The 16572-nt window shown below is 32.3% G+C and overlaps 4 protein-coding genes across 4 annotated transcripts in view; all 4 read right to left on the bottom strand.

Annotated features, from left to right (window-relative positions):
- The window catches only part of LOC125816642 (polyol transporter 5-like), a 267811-nt gene that overhangs the window by 196900 nt on the left and 54339 nt on the right, over positions 1 to 16572 (bottom strand). The window lies entirely within an intron of this gene.
- LOC125816687 (uncharacterized) lies at positions 4889 to 6818 on the bottom strand. Its single transcript, XM_049496313.1, has 2 exons — positions 6352 to 6818; positions 4889 to 5484 (listed from the first exon to the last, which is right to left on the bottom strand). The coding sequence occupies exons 1-2, from the start codon at positions 6730 to 6732 to the stop codon at positions 5110 to 5112; spliced, it is 756 nt and encodes a 251-aa protein (XP_049352270.1). The 5' UTR covers positions 6733 to 6818; the 3' UTR covers positions 4889 to 5109.
- LOC125816702 (CASP-like protein 5C1) lies at positions 10367 to 11077 on the bottom strand. The gene is made up of 3 exons (XM_049496327.1): positions 10938 to 11077; positions 10647 to 10779; positions 10367 to 10567 (listed from the first exon to the last, which is right to left on the bottom strand). The coding sequence occupies exons 1-3, from the start codon at positions 11075 to 11077 to the stop codon at positions 10367 to 10369; spliced, it is 474 nt and encodes a 157-aa protein (XP_049352284.1).
- Positions 11867 to 16563, bottom strand: LOC125816711 (mitochondrial import receptor subunit TOM6 homolog). The gene is made up of 2 exons (XM_049496335.1): positions 16275 to 16563; positions 11867 to 12179 (listed from the first exon to the last, which is right to left on the bottom strand). Exon 1 carries the CDS (start codon positions 16471 to 16473, stop codon positions 16309 to 16311), a length of 165 nt encoding a protein of 54 aa, XP_049352292.1. The 5' UTR covers positions 16474 to 16563; the 3' UTR covers positions 11867 to 12179; positions 16275 to 16308.

The raw sequence follows: 16572 nt of genomic DNA, 5'->3' as shown, positions 1-16572 counted from the left end.
GGAATTATGGGCATGAACAATTCAACTCAAAGACTTTATGGGTAACATGTAATAGTCCCATGCTTAGAAATATAATCTCAAAGGGGATTAGGAACTCAATACTCAAGACTTAGAACTTGAAGATACTACTCCTCTCAAAGATACTCAACTTCTGGAGTTCATGCGGAATTTATGGGCATGAACGACTTGACTCGTAAGTCTACATAACATTATGAAACTCATGTATGTGACTCTTCTCATTCTCTGACTTACTTCCTCAAAACTTAGTTCAAATCGATAGTTGATCTCAAAGGATTCACAATTGAACTCAAAGGCTTTCTTGAACTCTACTCTTAACTCTCTCTTGAATTTGAATTATGAATTCAAGAGTTATGATTCATGATATGAAGGATCTCAATAACAATATAGATATTCGATAATTAGGAATAGAACTTTTAAAACAAACATGAATTCAAGAACTCAAAATCAACTTATCTCAAGAATACTCAAATCTAGGGAAAGTATCCTATATTACTCTTTTTCTTATTTGAAAGTAGATGTAGGGCGTGAGGATGAACTAGCCCAACACTATGATAGCCTTACATACCTAGAAGAACAAGATTCTTGAAGAATCTTGAAGAATCTTTAAGAATCTTGAAGAATCTTGAAGAAGAACTTGATTAGAAGCCTTGAAACCCTAGCTTGAAGGTAAACAATCATGAAGACCTTTCTTGAGATTCTCGAGTTAGTTTCTTAAAATCTCTATAGCCAAAAATTATGATTTTCATGAGGGAAAATGAAAATCTGATTGTTTTGAGCTTTTTAATTAGTCAAGAAACTCGTTGATGGCTTTCTTGGAGGTAAAAAGACAAAAACCGATTATTTTCAATATTTTCCCGTTGGCTAATTCGTAACAGCACTGTATAGGTTACTAAAATAGTCATAACTTTTTACTCAGATATTGGATTGACGTGAAATTGGTGGGGTTGGAAAGTAGATTCAATTACCTTTAATTGGATAGGTTATGGCTCACGTAACTCTTAATATTCTAAGAGATATGGTCGTTTAAAGTTGACCTAAGCAGAATCTTACTTCAAAACTTAATAAACTTCAAGAGCACTTATCAAGAACTCATCAAGAACTTAAATCCATAAATTTCAAGAACGAAATTACGCTGAATAAATCATGATTGGCGTGTGGGTGAAAGAACCCAACACTATGGAAGCTTACATACCCTTAGGGATTAAACCCATGGCGAAAATCTGCAACAAGATGCAAGAATCTCGACGAACGCTTTCATCCTTTCTCTTTTCTCCTCTTTTCTCTTCTTCTTGAACTCTCAACTAAAACCCTAGGTGTATTTTAGAATTATAAAACTGAACCTAATCAGATTAGACCCCTAAAATATTACTAAAAACGAATTAAATCTGTTTTGGTAAGGAAAAGACCAAAATACCCCTTTCTATTTTCGGCTAACCTTCCTTAACTGGTCAGCCTATCTTCAAAAGGACATATCTCACTCATCCGACCTCAAAACTTAGCAAACTCAGCGGCGTTGGAAAGATAATTCAAAGATCTTCGCTACGGTATCTTGTAGTACACCTAACTCATCCTGAGCTAGGATTTATGGTTGTTTGAAGTCGACCCAAAACTCATACTTAAGCATAACTTGCAAAATTTCAGATTTTGCTATTTCCAATTTAGTTCTTTTTCGAACTCAAGGTGCTACATCTAGTGAACTTAACACTTAAGAAATTTTAATTCCTCGGTAAAATCCTACTCACAACGAAGGATGGTTCAAGTCTTAATTCAAAAAAAATTCTGGGGTGTTACAACCACTAGGTCAAGGGTTCAAGGCTGGTAAACAGAAAAAAATAAACAAGTTAAAAAAATAAAAATAAAAAACAGACTCTTTATTAAGCTAGCGTTTGGCCATAAATTTCCAAATATTCTTGGCAAATATTATTTAGGTGAAATTTCACCTTGTGTTTGGCCATAGTATTTGGGAAACATATTTCACTTTTTTTAAAAATGATTTATACCCATAAGTTTTAAAAACCATCAAAACTAACCATAAGTTTGTATTATAAGTCAATTGGATCTTCGTTGCAACAACTAACAAGTAGTGTCCGTGACACTGGAGCAATGTGATAGTTCAGAATGAGTGCAACAAGCATCATTCCATACATTGTGAAGCAGACAAAACACATGACTTTATTACTTGAGCCGATTGTTCATCATTTTTAATCAACAACCATATAATCACTTTCATATATATTCATTGAATATTTCATCACTACTTTGGTGTTCACGTAAAAAATTATGTAATACAACGCAAATAACTACTATAGAGGGTGTTTTTGTAAAAGATAAAAGTTTGATGTAAAATTTCAATTTTTAAAAAATCTCAAATAATGAGATTTGGCCCAAATACAAGAAAAAACTAGTATTTGGGAATTTGAGATATTTGCCAAATAATAATAAATTATATGAACAAACACTATTTATCAATTTTTCTCCAAATATTACTTGAGAAATCTATGAACAAACGAGTCCTTATTTGCTATAGAATCAAACAAGGAACTTTCCTCGAATAAAGAAACAAAACTATAAAGGATGTAAATAAGGAGTTTGGAAATTCATATGATGGTCACACAGACACTAACTTTTTGACTTGGTTGACTGATAAAACTTTTTCTTTATTGTAATTTCATTCCTTTTTCCTTTTACTTTTTTGACGATAAGTTTCTACTAGTATAACATTATTTTCATGATAGAACTAATTTATTAATTTAGTCTTAGTGTCTCATAAAGGGTGTTATTGTTGCAAAATGCAATCACAGTCTATTGAAATTCAAGACTTCAATTTTTACTAAGTCAAAGAACTTTATATAATAGGAAAAAAAAATTATAGTCTTTTATATGTCCACACATAGAAAGAATGTCGATTAATCAGGGTCTAAAGCAAAATCAAAATACCATGTTAAAAAGGAAGAATTCATGAAATGCCCGAGTAAGTTTCCATAAACACAAGGCTACAAATAAAGTAGTCTACATAACAAGTTCTAGCTAGCTACTAGTAAAATGAGGGATCGAAAGTATAAAGTCTATTTTGATAGAGTAAGTCAATTTGAGCTTGTACTTTAGCCAATTGGCATTGTACATGATAAGTTTCTTCATGTAAAACAGTAATAATTCCAACACAACCATATACAGGATCCTTAATTCTATAATATGCCTCATAATACAATGAGTCTGCTACATCTCCTCGTTGATGCTCTTCTACTTGCTACAATTTTATACAAAAATAAAATTAAAGAAATTAATTAAACAAAGAATTTAATTTCTATAATAAATTATAATATAAGTCAAACTTGTAAGTAGGAAAGATGAATAAATAAGTTAAAACATTACTTCTTTCTATAGTTCTTGCTTCTTTTGTTACTTGTCATAAAATGATTGTTGGAATTAATATATAGTTAAATAAATATTCGGAGTAATATAATAACTTATACCTGGAGCATTTTTCCAACATTGCTAGCACCATAGATTCTATGAACATAAGAAAATCTTTGAGGATTATTTGGAGGAAAATATGGTAAAAATATACAATCTGAAGGACATTTTCTTCTTAATTGTTTGCAAGCTGCACAACGTGTGGAACTCATTATTATTATTATTATTGTAGAAAGATTTTGTGAATCTTTTCTTTGTGAAGAAGAAGATTTAAGCAAAGATCTTTAATTGCATAATAATCGAATAAAGATTAAAGAGGAGTGTATTTAAATGAAATGAAATTAAAATTATTAACGGCTATTTCTTTTTAAAAATATGTTTTTTAAGGAAAGTTACCAGTACTACAAATCAGCCATTTAGTGATTATTGAGCTAAATTTGGTAGTAATGGAATTTATATTTTTTTCTAATTATGATTCTCCACTTCTCCCCTTTTCTTGTAAAGAGTTTATTTTGACAGTGTATCCTAAATATAATATTAAAAGCTTAGTTTTTACTTCTACAATATTTTACATTAATAATATTAATGACAATTATCTTTTTACTTATATATATGCTCTTCGTTAACTTTAACCTGTCACATATTTTAAGTCAAACGATATAAACTTTGATTAACGCTTTAAAATATATTTTCTTAATCATATTAATATTAGTATGAAAACAATTGCAACTTATAATATTTTCAACATCTAAAGTTAATCTATTGAATTAACCTAATTCTATTTAGCTTCAAAAATTAATCAATTCCCTTAAAGGGTAACATGACAAATGTAAATAAACGGAAGGAGTAACATTTTCAGGATATAAATTATTTATTTTTATGGGAGTATATATAAATGGAGAAAAAGGAGAAAGGAAATTTCTTCAGCTACGTTTGGTCATTTTTCAATCATTCAAATTGGATCTAACACACACACGCACAGTGTTGGGCTCCAATTTCGAGAAGAGTTGGACCATATTTCTTGTTTATTGATGCTGCTTTTAGGTCAAGATTCCACTGTTAAGTTAGGTTTCAAATTCAATTAAGCTGTTTAATGTAGTGAATATATGTATTAATTAATTATGGTTCGGTGATAGAATTATATGTATAAACACATACCTTATATTCATTTGTGTGGTATATATAAACATTGGGTCTGAGAAGTTTTAACAACCATATCCATATAAAGTTGATTAAATTGTTTAATATTAATCGTTGAAACTTATGTAAGAAATTTTTTCATATAGTGGCGATGAGGATTCAAAATAAACTTTATGTCATAGGCTTTATTAATAATTACATTATTTAAGTATTTTTTTGAATCTCCTTATTTGAAATTCTATTTCATAGTCATTGCGGTTAAAAAAGGAATGGAAATAAGTAGTAACATATGCATAGAAAAGTAGTACATTTTCTAGAAATAGAAATAACGTTAAAACATATGCATGTATAATGATTAATACATTAAATTTCTACATTAGTGGTTGAACATCCCCAATTCTAACAATCCACCTTTTTTTTTTCCACATGATAACTATTATTAGTCCAACTTAATTAGGTCCATAATCAAGTCGATCTCCAATCTTGACCATATATTAAAACCTCAATTTAGTTTGGTTTAATTAATTTACATTATTATTTTGACATTAATGAACCAACCACCCCAGCAATAAGAGTTGTAGGGTCTCCAAGAACTGCAGATATAATAAACTGCAAAGCTAAACCAGCCATTTCACAACATTTTTGGGCTTTGCCTTTACTTTTTTTATGATGAGTTTGAAGTGTACCTTTTAGACTTGGGATCCTATTTTCCAATTTTCTATAATTAGTATTATTATAAGTATTATTGTTATAATTATGATCTCCATGACCAAAATAGAGCTCATGCCAACTATCCACAAGCATCTCTTTGACACATGCCACGTGTAAATTGTATTTCTTGCATGTAGATCTGTAACTCCAGCTTCTGTTTCTCCCTTTCCTTCCACACCTATGGCATGTTGCACTTACCTGTTAAAGTCGAATTCAAGATTTAAATTAGTGAATTTAGAATAAGTATATCATAATCCGAATCGAAAATTATGAGTTTGGTAAGTTTATTAGAAAGACCATGTGGATGATAAAGAATGGTAGGGCAAGTCTTTGAAAATTGAAATTGTCCTTCATAGAAAATGTTTTACTCAAAAATAAAAAATTTTGATATGAATTCAAATTAATTAAGCATATGAGACAGATGAAATTGAACATAGTTTTGAAAAAAATAAAATAACCCAATTATTTCTCAAGAAGCAGAGAAAATGAGTTTTCTTTTTTAATTATAAAAGTTATTAAATTAATAATTTATGTCATTTTAAACTTACTAAATTTTGAACTGATTACTTAGAAAATAAATCTGGACAGTAAATCTATTATTATAATTATATATCTCTAACAGAAAAATTAAAGCAGGGCTAAAATGCAAAATTAAATTTTTATTAGGAAACAGAGAATCCTATTTCTCCCCCAAATATAAACACAAAACAAATTAAAGTGTCATCTTGTCATTTTTTATACGAGTATATGTGCACAAAATAACGTGGATTGATCACTTTTGCTATGTCCTTGAAAAATAGTCATTGTCCTTAAATTTCAATTTCTATACAATTGAACCTCGGGGCTTCTTACTTCCCAAATGGATCCTCCTTCATCTATATATAAACGCTGATTTATCAAGAATACGCAAGAAAGGCACTTCGAATTGTTGATAGTAATTGAAACTTGAGGACAATGATTATTTATTTTCAATTACTTGACAGAAAAGTGGCTATTTTCTAAATTAACAAATATATCATAAAAAAGATTATGTTAATATGTCCATCACCAACAATATTTACGTACCTTTCTAAATAAGTAAAGCTTAACATCTCCATCATCAAGCACCATAGGAAGCTTAGCACAACATGGATGAAGATCAAATCCACAAGACCTACAATGGTACATAAATCCAGTTATGTCCTTCTCACAAGCGTTGCAGTAGCGCGGTACGTTACCCGGGGGACGAGAGAGGAATTGGAAAGAACATTTTGTGTAAAATGGATGTGTAATTGAAGGTGAAGGAATTGCACAATGCATATGTAAATCATAGTCACAAATTGTGCATTTGTAACGTGACCCTATGCCTACTTCTTTACAACCATCACATTTAAATGGAAATTCTGAGTATTCATATCTTAGCTTGTGTTGAGGGTGGCTAAAATGAGCTATCTCGTTGTACTTCATGTTAGAAAGTTTTTGGGTGGCTAGCTAGCAAAAGAAAAGAATTCTAAGTGGTCATTATATAAAGATGATTCTTGGACTCTACTATTAAATTTTGATCAGATTAAGTTTAAGTTATATATATCGTTATTATCTGTGTAAGGTATTTTTATTTTATCAGGTCATTTTTACTTGTATCTAGTAATCTAATTTATTTTTAAGATTACAAATATAGTGCTCTAAGAAAGTTTATTTGTAGATATCTTTTGAATGACTTGATGTTTTATGCGGACAATGTATGATGTTACTTGAACCCTTTAACTTTATGTATTGGAGCTAAGAGTGGCTTGTACTTGAAGCAAATAGAAAGATGGAATTATGCTTATTGGTGGATAATGCCAGTTGCAAAATTATGAGTCTAGTAGAAGAATCTTTTTAAACATCAACAAGAAGTGAAGAAGAGAGACATAAGGCATATATTAGTTCCATACCCCACCCAAAGAAAAGATTAAAAAAAAAGAAAAGGATTTTTTGCTTTAAATGATTAGTCAGCTAATATTTTGATATTGCTAAAAATCAAGACATATGTGTGTTTGTGTATATTGTAATCAACTTATCCCTTTAAACCCCCAAAATTAAGGAAAATAAAATACCTTAGTTACAAGCAAGGTTTTCGATATTGGGGCCACTAGAAAGTTCAAAAAATCTTATAAATGTCAATTTATTATCAAGAGAATGTGATTAACATGTCTTGGATCCTCTAAGACAAATGAGGAAACAATTAAGTACAATTTTCTTAATTATATCTTGAATTTCGAAAAAAATTAATCGGATAATTTTTCGTATCAAAATTTTAAATTAGCACTTGAATATTCAAAATATACGTGATATATATATATATATATCGATAATTTCAAATATTTGTTGTCTTATGAGATTAAAGAACCTTTATAATTGAATATAAAATTCAAAGAAAAAAAATACTTCTATATCTTATGAGGACTATAGATTTACTCAAACAATTACAAGATAATTAATTTCTTAGGAGAATCATGAGATGTAATGAAAATTTAAGGAATATCTAGTCTAGAAGAATAAGAATTGGCACCTTTGAAAGTGGATATGGCTAAGAAACGTTATGCTAAATTCTTGAATTTAGAAACATTGGGAAGAAATTCATATAGTTGAAATAATATAGCCGCTGGTGAAATTAAAAATCTTTACAATATGTTCAATTTTCCATAGTATACAATAAAGTCTGACGTGAAATAATTCATAAGTAGTTTAATTAGCTAAAACAAAAAAATAGACGTGGATCCAATTATACACTTGTGAATTCGATAGAACTCAAAATTTCAAAATTGAACCCTAATACTTATACGGAAAAATATTGTAGAATGAGTTGGATATGTTCAAATTCTGAATCTGTCATTAATAATCCGAAAGTTTATCTTCCAAATATTTCACCTCACACATAGATTTTTTTTACTTCAACTAGAAAAGGATATGACACAGCACAAATATATGGGATATAATAGAGGAGGAATAACATCTGGTTCTATTTAATTGATGACACGAAGGAACAAATTCCTAGCTTGTTATTATTCTTCTTAATCCAACTATTAATATATATTTTTATTAATAATGTTATCCTTTTTTCCAATTGACTAAGTAAATATATAGAATTGGAACAGTAAAAAGAGAAAATGATTCTTGGTATTGCTTACCTTTGAAAATGCGTTCAAAGTTGTTAAGCTTACACGGAATATTAACTTCAACACTTTGTTTTTCTTCTTCAAGATGCTAAATTATAGTACCATAAAGCATTATCATTTCTTTAAGCAACTTTAATTTTCTTCCAACTTAATTTTGATATATCATCTTTTTGTATTCCCTTTCAAAAGAAAAAACAAACAAACAAAATAAATAAACCAAAAAGATGATGAATGAATCCATTCGTTGTCCATCCTTAATCAAAGATTTCGCGTTTGAATTTTAGTAAAGGCAAAATTCCTAGTATAGACCGCTTTTTTCTTTAGTAACCCTGCTTGATGTTAAAGGCAAAGTTAGAATTTTAAGTTTATGAATTATAAATTCTAGAAAATCAGTTGACTAGGTCTAGGCCAAAGTTATTAGATTCAACTAAACTGTGATAAGTTTATAGCACCGCACCCTGCAGTGTTAAATCTGAATTAGTCATAAATTTTGAATATTGGATGGCTATACCAAAGAAAAAAGAAAAATATGAAATACAGAATCATGTCCAGCTTGATCGCTTGTCTTATTTACCCTTTTCTTAGCGGGTGGTTTATGTCTGGTCCTTTCGGGTCACCTGACCTGTATTCTGAAATAGTTCGCCAATTCAATGCTTTATTTGTCGAGTCAATCTTCCTGAAGAAGACTTGAAAAGGTTTCCCGAGCATGGTTGAGATCAATGTGAAAATAAGAATGCTGAATCCACATTCTTTGGAAACGAAAGACCCCAAGCCTGCAAGTATTATAATCTTCTAAGAAGATTACTAGAGGAGAGTGATCAGAGGATACTCTAGGCAAATGATCAACTCTGGTGGAAGCAAAACGGCTTTTATATAGAAGCGGGCAGTCCCCATTCAAATGTCCTAATTATGGTCAAGACTACTAGATTAAGGCATCGGTTTACTTGTGTCTGTCTCATAATGTTAAGATAGTTATTTCACTTTATTCAATTTTGTTTTCTTTTGCTCACTTTTTTTTTTTAACCTTTGTTTCTCTTTGCTCTTTTTAGTACAAAGAGACCTATGGAATATTTGAGTGTAAGTGATATTGAGTATTGTACTTGCCAGAATATAAAAGCCAAATTGCATCTAATTCCATTCTTCTTTTTTCTTGATGAAGCACCTGAGAGTGCTGTTTCTTTATTTATTTTTTTTGGATCTTTTACGCAAATAATAGGTCGGATTCATAATTTACTTTTTCTAATATATATATATATATATATTAACAGAAAATTATACTGTAATTATACACACATTACACATAGATTATATATACATATATTGTTGCGAGCTATTTTTGTTTTTAAGTAGTTGGATGAACCGCTATTTAGGTTAGTTCTTGCAAGTTTTCATGGAAGGTTGGAAAGTTATCCAATACATTGGGCCTGCCCTTCTTTGTAGGAAGCCTTGCAAATAGCCCAAATTTTGGTAAAACATCTTTAAAAGAAAGTGAGAGAGAGCCCAATTGTATTTATTCATTGAAGCAACCCAATAATAGTGTAAGAAAAATGTATGTCAAATGTACCAATATTCTTTTTCATCTTGTGGTCGTAGATAATGTCATTCAGAAAGTTGGAAATTTAAAGAGAAAAAATGAATACATTCTTCTTCAAATGGACTAAAAATGGAAATAGACCAGTTTCTTTTCATGAATGTAATTTAACAACATATCTCTATTTGTGACTCATCACACTTGAGTTGGAATTTAACGAGGGGTTTACCTCCATCCATTGAGTCAAGTAATTCGCTATTGGAAATTTCCCCCCACCTATCTCATTTCATGCTATTCTTTCCCCTTCTCCTTACCGGATCCTAGTTTCAGTCAATCAAGACTTTGGCAGGAAAACAAATAGTTCCTCCAATATTTACATACAACTACTAAAACCATAGTTGAAAATTGATGATCATCTTGTGAGAGAAGAAAGAAACCAAAGATTGGAAAGAGATGAAGCCATGGATAGGAACCATGACAAGAAAGCTAATCCAGCAGATATCTGATATCTACTGCATAATCCAGCAGCACAAAATGTTTCATCTGCCCTCTGCAAAACATCAACAATACCAGCTATTGAACTTGCTGCTGCTAATGTCAGGAATGATAATGCCTGTAAAACATGTTCTGTTTCATCAGCCCTCTGCAAAACATGTTCTGTTTTCTTTTTTAGAGAAAGAAAGAAGACATACCCAATCTCCAAAAACAATGAAGAGAAGAATTCCGGGGTGACGAATGGGGCAACGAATCAAAACAGAGTATATGTCAGTCAGTGCCAGTGTAATGCTCCACGGGATGACCAAACCCATGATTGTTACTAAGAAGCTGTGCAACAAAATATATCAACAAGTGATTTTTTGTGTATGCATATGTATAATTCGAGTTGAATAAGCAACGGGAACTTCCTAAATATTTGGAGATTATTATGTTTAAAAAGAAAAATAAAACAAAGAGTAATGGTTATGGGAGTACTAAGAAATTACCAGAAGGCAGTATAGTTGTGGAACTCAACTCCTAAAGACATGAACAAAAGAGAAGCAGCAGAGAAGATGGTCTGCCCAAATCTCAAAGCAAAACTAGCACTTGTCCCAACAGCTCCTGGTACTTCATCATCCATGACCATGTGCTATTACTAGAAAAAACAATATGATCTACAACCCTCTTAACTGATCACAACTAAGACAATAGCAACTACTTTTTCTTTTTCCCAAGTTCATCGTGTGATACCAAATCTTTGTATTCATGACACGGCAGATAACACAATCCTATTTCAACCAACGTGTTTGAAGTAGAGAAGTTCAAAATGCTTTTATTTGCATATTACCTCTCCTTTTACTTTTTTAGCTTTGGGAGACGGCTATAAATTATTTGGAGTTTGTTTTTTAAGTTTCGAGTATCCAACATGAACTGGACACAAAATGGGTGGACAAACTAAAGTGCGAATCAAATTAGTGCTAACAATTGTCCCATTCACAAAGTAGGTGGCAAAGCAAATGACCAAAATACACAAAGACCAACTAAAAAGACACTTGCCAAGTAGGAGTAGGATCTGCGCAGGAGAGTCTCCAATTTGACCAGAGTTGTTCATAGTTACCTTGTGAGTAATATTTGTTTCTAACTGTGCTATTATCCTGCCGATTCAAAGTATTAGTACCGTGCCCAGATGAAATCACGTATTTAAAGATCTGCATCAACCTTTCAAGCATGACAACTCTACAAGAACATTTGTATGTGCGGCAATTTCTGGTTCCTCTTCTGACAATTACTGTTACCTGAAAATTTTGTACATACTACCAGCCATTTAAACATCTTTGCTGCAGATTTCTGGATGGGTTAATAGAGATCTTTGCACCAGGCACTTGGTCCGCCTTTCACAAATCCAACAATGTACACATAAGGAAGATGAAATTGCCAATTCTTTTTTATCACATTTACTTCTTCTACACAAGAAGAAACTTGTGTGTCCTGGGTTTCTCCCATGAAAGAGAGCATAGCACATTCAAGCATTTTAGCGAGGTTGCATTTGAACAATTAAGCAACACGCCTACATAAACAAAACAAGTTGATAAAATGTATCACTTGAACTGTAAGTTTTATCTCAAACAACTAGGATCATAACCAAGTTACATGTCAACAAATTTCAAAATAGGGACATATATGGTAATGAAAGGACAAGAAATAAATGTTTGCTCCGTTCCTTCTGATCCTCCATTCCTCGAGAGAAGCTGCACAAGGAAAACACAAAAGCATAAATCAACGAGTTTATACGATAACACTAGCTTTATGCACATAAGTGCCAAGTAATACAATATGTAGTTTGATAAATTGATTAAGAACCCACAGAGTGTGAAGGGCTCCAGCGAATATTGCACAACATAATTGTTAGGGGAAAAAACGAAGACCGAAAATTTTGAGGCATATTCTTTTGAGGGATACAGACAAGTTCCTTCAGGAATCCTCACAGCCAAAATGTTACTGCAAAATCTTCAATCACTTTCACAGTAATGTAATTTATAGAAGAAGACCATTCTGAAAAGGTTTCTTTTATCTAAATGATGTTTCAGCTATAACTTAAATATAAATTCAAAATTTAAGTTTCAAATAAATTAAACCTGTAACAGAAATATAAACACGAAAATAAAGTCTTTTACTTGAAGGTTCGGCCCGGCCCGTGCCCAAGTCATTAGATATATAATATTTATTTACAAATACAAGGACATTTCGTGGACTCACACATTCAAGTAAACATAAAGGGCCAAAGTACTTGAACCTTCTCACTCCTCCTTTTGCCATCGATGTGGGAAAGATTCTATATGTACAAACTATTCCAACAATCCCCGACTAGTTTGTAATGTTTCCCATAATATGGGTATCTTAAATAGATTTGATTTTTCTATTAGTGTAAATACTTTAAAGTTTGATGACGTTGATGATTAACCACAATTCATTATGTCAAATTGAAAGTATCACACATATGACGTTATAATAGCGACTAAAACAAACCATAACTTACTTTAGCACTAAGACGGCCACGTGCTACTAATTCTAACTTCATGGATATTTACAAGACCAACTCTCTAGATCTTGTTTAAGGTGACACACCACTTCAATACTTTTTTTATACCATGGTGTTCGAGTCAACTTGCGTGCACCTCTACTAATTCCATAGGGTATCGACTACCTCCCACTAGTAACAGACATCACACTTGAATACTCATATAGGTGAAACTAGACATTGTCCGTGTTACTTTACACTTGCTAATTTCATTAAAAATTAAATCAACCTATCCTCGTAACAGATTGCATTATAGAGTTTGTCATTGTACCCTTGTTATGATAGGCATTTAACAACTCTTTAACTCCTAACATAGCAATATGTGATACTCGGGAATCAGGATCTCTAAGGAAGATCAAATCAATGTTTTAACAATGCATAGTAACTTGTTAGTACCCATTGAACTTGTATTGCTATAGTGTATACTTACTCAAAGTTGAGTTCCCATTACTTGTGCTTTTAGTCTCATACCTTCACGATGTATTTGTACTCTAGTTATTGCTTTTGTAAGTGGATAGGCCATATACACTAAATCTCACATACAATATAAAATTAATTCCATTACTTATTAATTCTCTTATATAAATCATGTCTTACGTTTATGTGTCTTGATTTCCCATTATAAATCTTATTGTGAGCTACACACATCGTAGTCTCACTTTGGCAAAATATGGAAATGGCTGACATAAGTTGTGGCCACAACTTATGTCTAATAGGTAATAACATGTTCCTCAACCATTCCCCTTCTTTTGCCGCAACTACTAATGAAATAAATTCATATTTCATTGTAGAATGGAAAATACAAGTTTGTTTCTTGGATGCTCAACTAATGGCACCACCCCCTAGAGTGGATTTGTTTTAATTAACACTATTAAACCAACTTGCTCATACATAGCCTTCCAACACAGTTGGAAAACCATGGCATACATCTTTTTTTTATGACAAGGCCAACCCACAGCTACTATTCTTTGGGTGCGCACAGGATAAAACTCCCGCTCCTATGCAATAGCTCACAAACCACATAGGAGAGGTAACCCGCATTAGGCAAGCCTGGTACGACAAGCTCGACCCAGAAGGCAAACCCTTTGCTTTCGCTAGCAAGGGGTTTCGAACTTGAGACCTCTAACATGGAAGTCCCAAGTCCAAGTCCAAACCACTGGGCCACCCCGAAGGGTAGGCATACATCATATTACCTATGACACTTGTATATTCTAGTTATGCCACATTTATGCTAGTATATTCAATCAACTTAACACTAAAGTCACAAGGATTATTAAAGTTCTTTATATCCAAATGACTAAATGTGTCAAGGAGTTTGTCTAGCTTAGTAATAAAATATCTTTTACCACCTCGAGTTAATTCTCCTTATAATTCACATTTATCATTATGTATTAAATCTAGTACTTCGCAACTCTTTCAACTTTTCAAAAAGGTTTCTTAGTCATTTTCATGTGTATGCATATTTTACATTATTCTACATGTTTACTATTGCAAGCAATATAATCATTATTCTACATGTTTACTACTGCATGCCCATGGATCCCCAATCCAATATGTTGGGAAGTAGGGACTATTGAAGTGAATGCTATTAGGAAAGCTCTTAAATGCGCTATCAATAAAGGTTGGAAGAGAGTGATGTGCCTCTAAATGAGTATGCTTCTGAAACGAGTGGTTACTTCATGGTAGATAGATGTGATATGAGAAGACATTTGAAAGCATTCATGCATGTTGAATCGTGTCGAGTTTCTTCATATCCCTAGATGTTTGAACACATTAGCTGATAGTTTAGCTAGATTCTCTATCGCTTTGTTGAAGGAAATCTCTTCTGAGAATGTTTTCCCAAGTTGGATCATACAGAAAGCTATGAATATGTTTGAACTACGTAGTTCATTGATGCAACATCATGTCAAATCTCTTTATATCCCTAGATGTTTGAACACAATAGCTGATAGTTTGGCTAGATTCTATCTCTTTGTTGAAGGAAATCTCTTGTATGAATGTTTTCCCAAGTTGGATCATACAGGAAGTTATGAACATGTTTGAACTATGTAGTTCGTTGATGCAAAAAAAAAAAAATCTATCCTGAAATGGAATTTATTTCAACAGTCCTGTTTCCTGAAACATCTACAATGACATGGTTGTCCATCAAAACTTTCTCGGGCTTCTTGACCTTTGCATAGGTTAAGAACTAATTATCATAACAGATGTGAACGGTTGCACCAGAATCTAGCCACCACTATTGACTAGCAAACATTAAATTCTTCATCATTTCAAGAACACAATGCAAATTTAGCAACGTCAACTTCTGTGACAAGGTGATATTTATTTCAACAGTCCCTCTCTTTTCCTCTCATTTCCGAAACATCTACATTGACATAGTTGCCCATCAAAACCTTCAGGCTCCTTCACTTCTGCACAGGTCTTGAACTGATTCTTATCATAACATACATGTTGCACTGGAATCCAGCCACCAGTATTACCTAGCACAGACATTAAATTCTTCTTCATCTAAGGAACATGGTACACGTTAAGCAATGTCAACTTCTGTCTCGAGGTGAAATTTATTTCAACAATCCCCTTTCTTTTCCTTTCCTGAAATATCAGCATTCACATGGTGTCCCTTATTTGGTTAATTAGAGGTTTGGACAACATCTGGAGATGGATTATGTCCCTTAGTTAATCTGCTTGTCAAAGTTATCACGCAACATAAAGTCGGAAAGTCAAGTAAACTTGTTTTCTTTTGTATCTTGAACTTGAAGTACATTTGCTGAAGTTAACCCTTTTCCACATTTGAGTTTTCAGAAAAGTCATCATTGAAGAATTAGGATTATTGCCTTCTTTGATCTTTCCTTGACTCTAATTCGGAAAGCAACTGAAATTCACTGTTGCCAAACTGGAAAGCTTGAAGTCCCGATTAACCAGAAAAAGAACTCTACTTAAGAGTCCAAAAGTCAAACAAGATCAAGCTCGTATAGCTCAACTCAGCCCCATAACATGATCACTAATAAAAATGAGCTGAGCCAAATACAAATGCTTAAGGTATTAATACATTAATCAATTACACCTCTATTCCAAAGGATTCCTCAAAGTTTCACCATTTTTGTACTACCGTAACCCTTTTCTTATATCTAATCAAGAACTATATATACAGACACTTTAATAATAATCACAATGATACAATGCACTTGATCATGTATCGGGAGACAAATGCATAAGAAAGCACTCAACTATGAAGTCGAAAATTGGATAATCAAGAAAAGTTTACCTGGGAAGAAAGAAGAGCAAAACGAAACTTTAATCTAGAATTCCAGGTTGAGTTCTTCTTTCTGATCGGAGAAATAGTGGAGGATGTATGGGGCGACTCGAATCACGGCGACCCAAGTACCGAACAGGACAACGTGGGTCTTCAACTGCTTCAAAGCAGCTGCCTTGTCAGGTTTACGCATGAACATTCCTGGAAACATTTTTGCTTCTTCGCTAAATCCAAACTCTTGAGATTTGAGATTGAACAATCTAAAACCCTAGCTTCCTACTGAATCGGAGTATCGGTGAGGGTTTTAGGC

Source organism: Solanum verrucosum, unplaced genomic scaffold (assembly GCF_900185275.1).
Source record: "Solanum verrucosum unplaced genomic scaffold, falcon-dt-bn FXZP01000261.1, whole genome shotgun sequence".
Lineage (NCBI taxonomy): Eukaryota > Viridiplantae > Streptophyta > Magnoliopsida > Solanales > Solanaceae > Solanum > Solanum verrucosum.
Note: the sequence above shows the minus strand (reverse complement) of the source record. Positions and strands in the feature narration are given on the sequence as shown.

Coding starts and splice junctions, on each gene's coding strand:
- LOC125816687 (XM_049496313.1), bottom strand. CDS start 6,732: ATGAAGTACAACGAGATAGCTCATTTTAGCCACCCTCAACACAAGCTA. Junction 5,485..6,351: donor AGCTTTACTTATTTAGAAAG/GTACGTAAATAT, acceptor CGACTTTAACAG/GTAAGTGCAACATGCCATAG.
- LOC125816702 (XM_049496327.1), bottom strand. CDS start 11,077: ATGGTCATGGATGATGAAGTACCAGGAGCTGTTGGGACAAGTGCTAGT. Junction 10,780..10,937: donor CACAACTATACTGCCTTCTG/GTAATTTCTTAG, acceptor TTTGTTGCACAG/CTTCTTAGTAACAATCATGG. Junction 10,568..10,646: donor TCATTGTTTTTGGAGATTGG/GTATGTCTTCTT, acceptor CATGTTTTACAG/GCATTATCATTCCTGACATT.
- LOC125816711 (XM_049496335.1), bottom strand. CDS start 16,473: ATGTTTCCAGGAATGTTCATGCGTAAACCTGACAAGGCAGCTGCTTTG.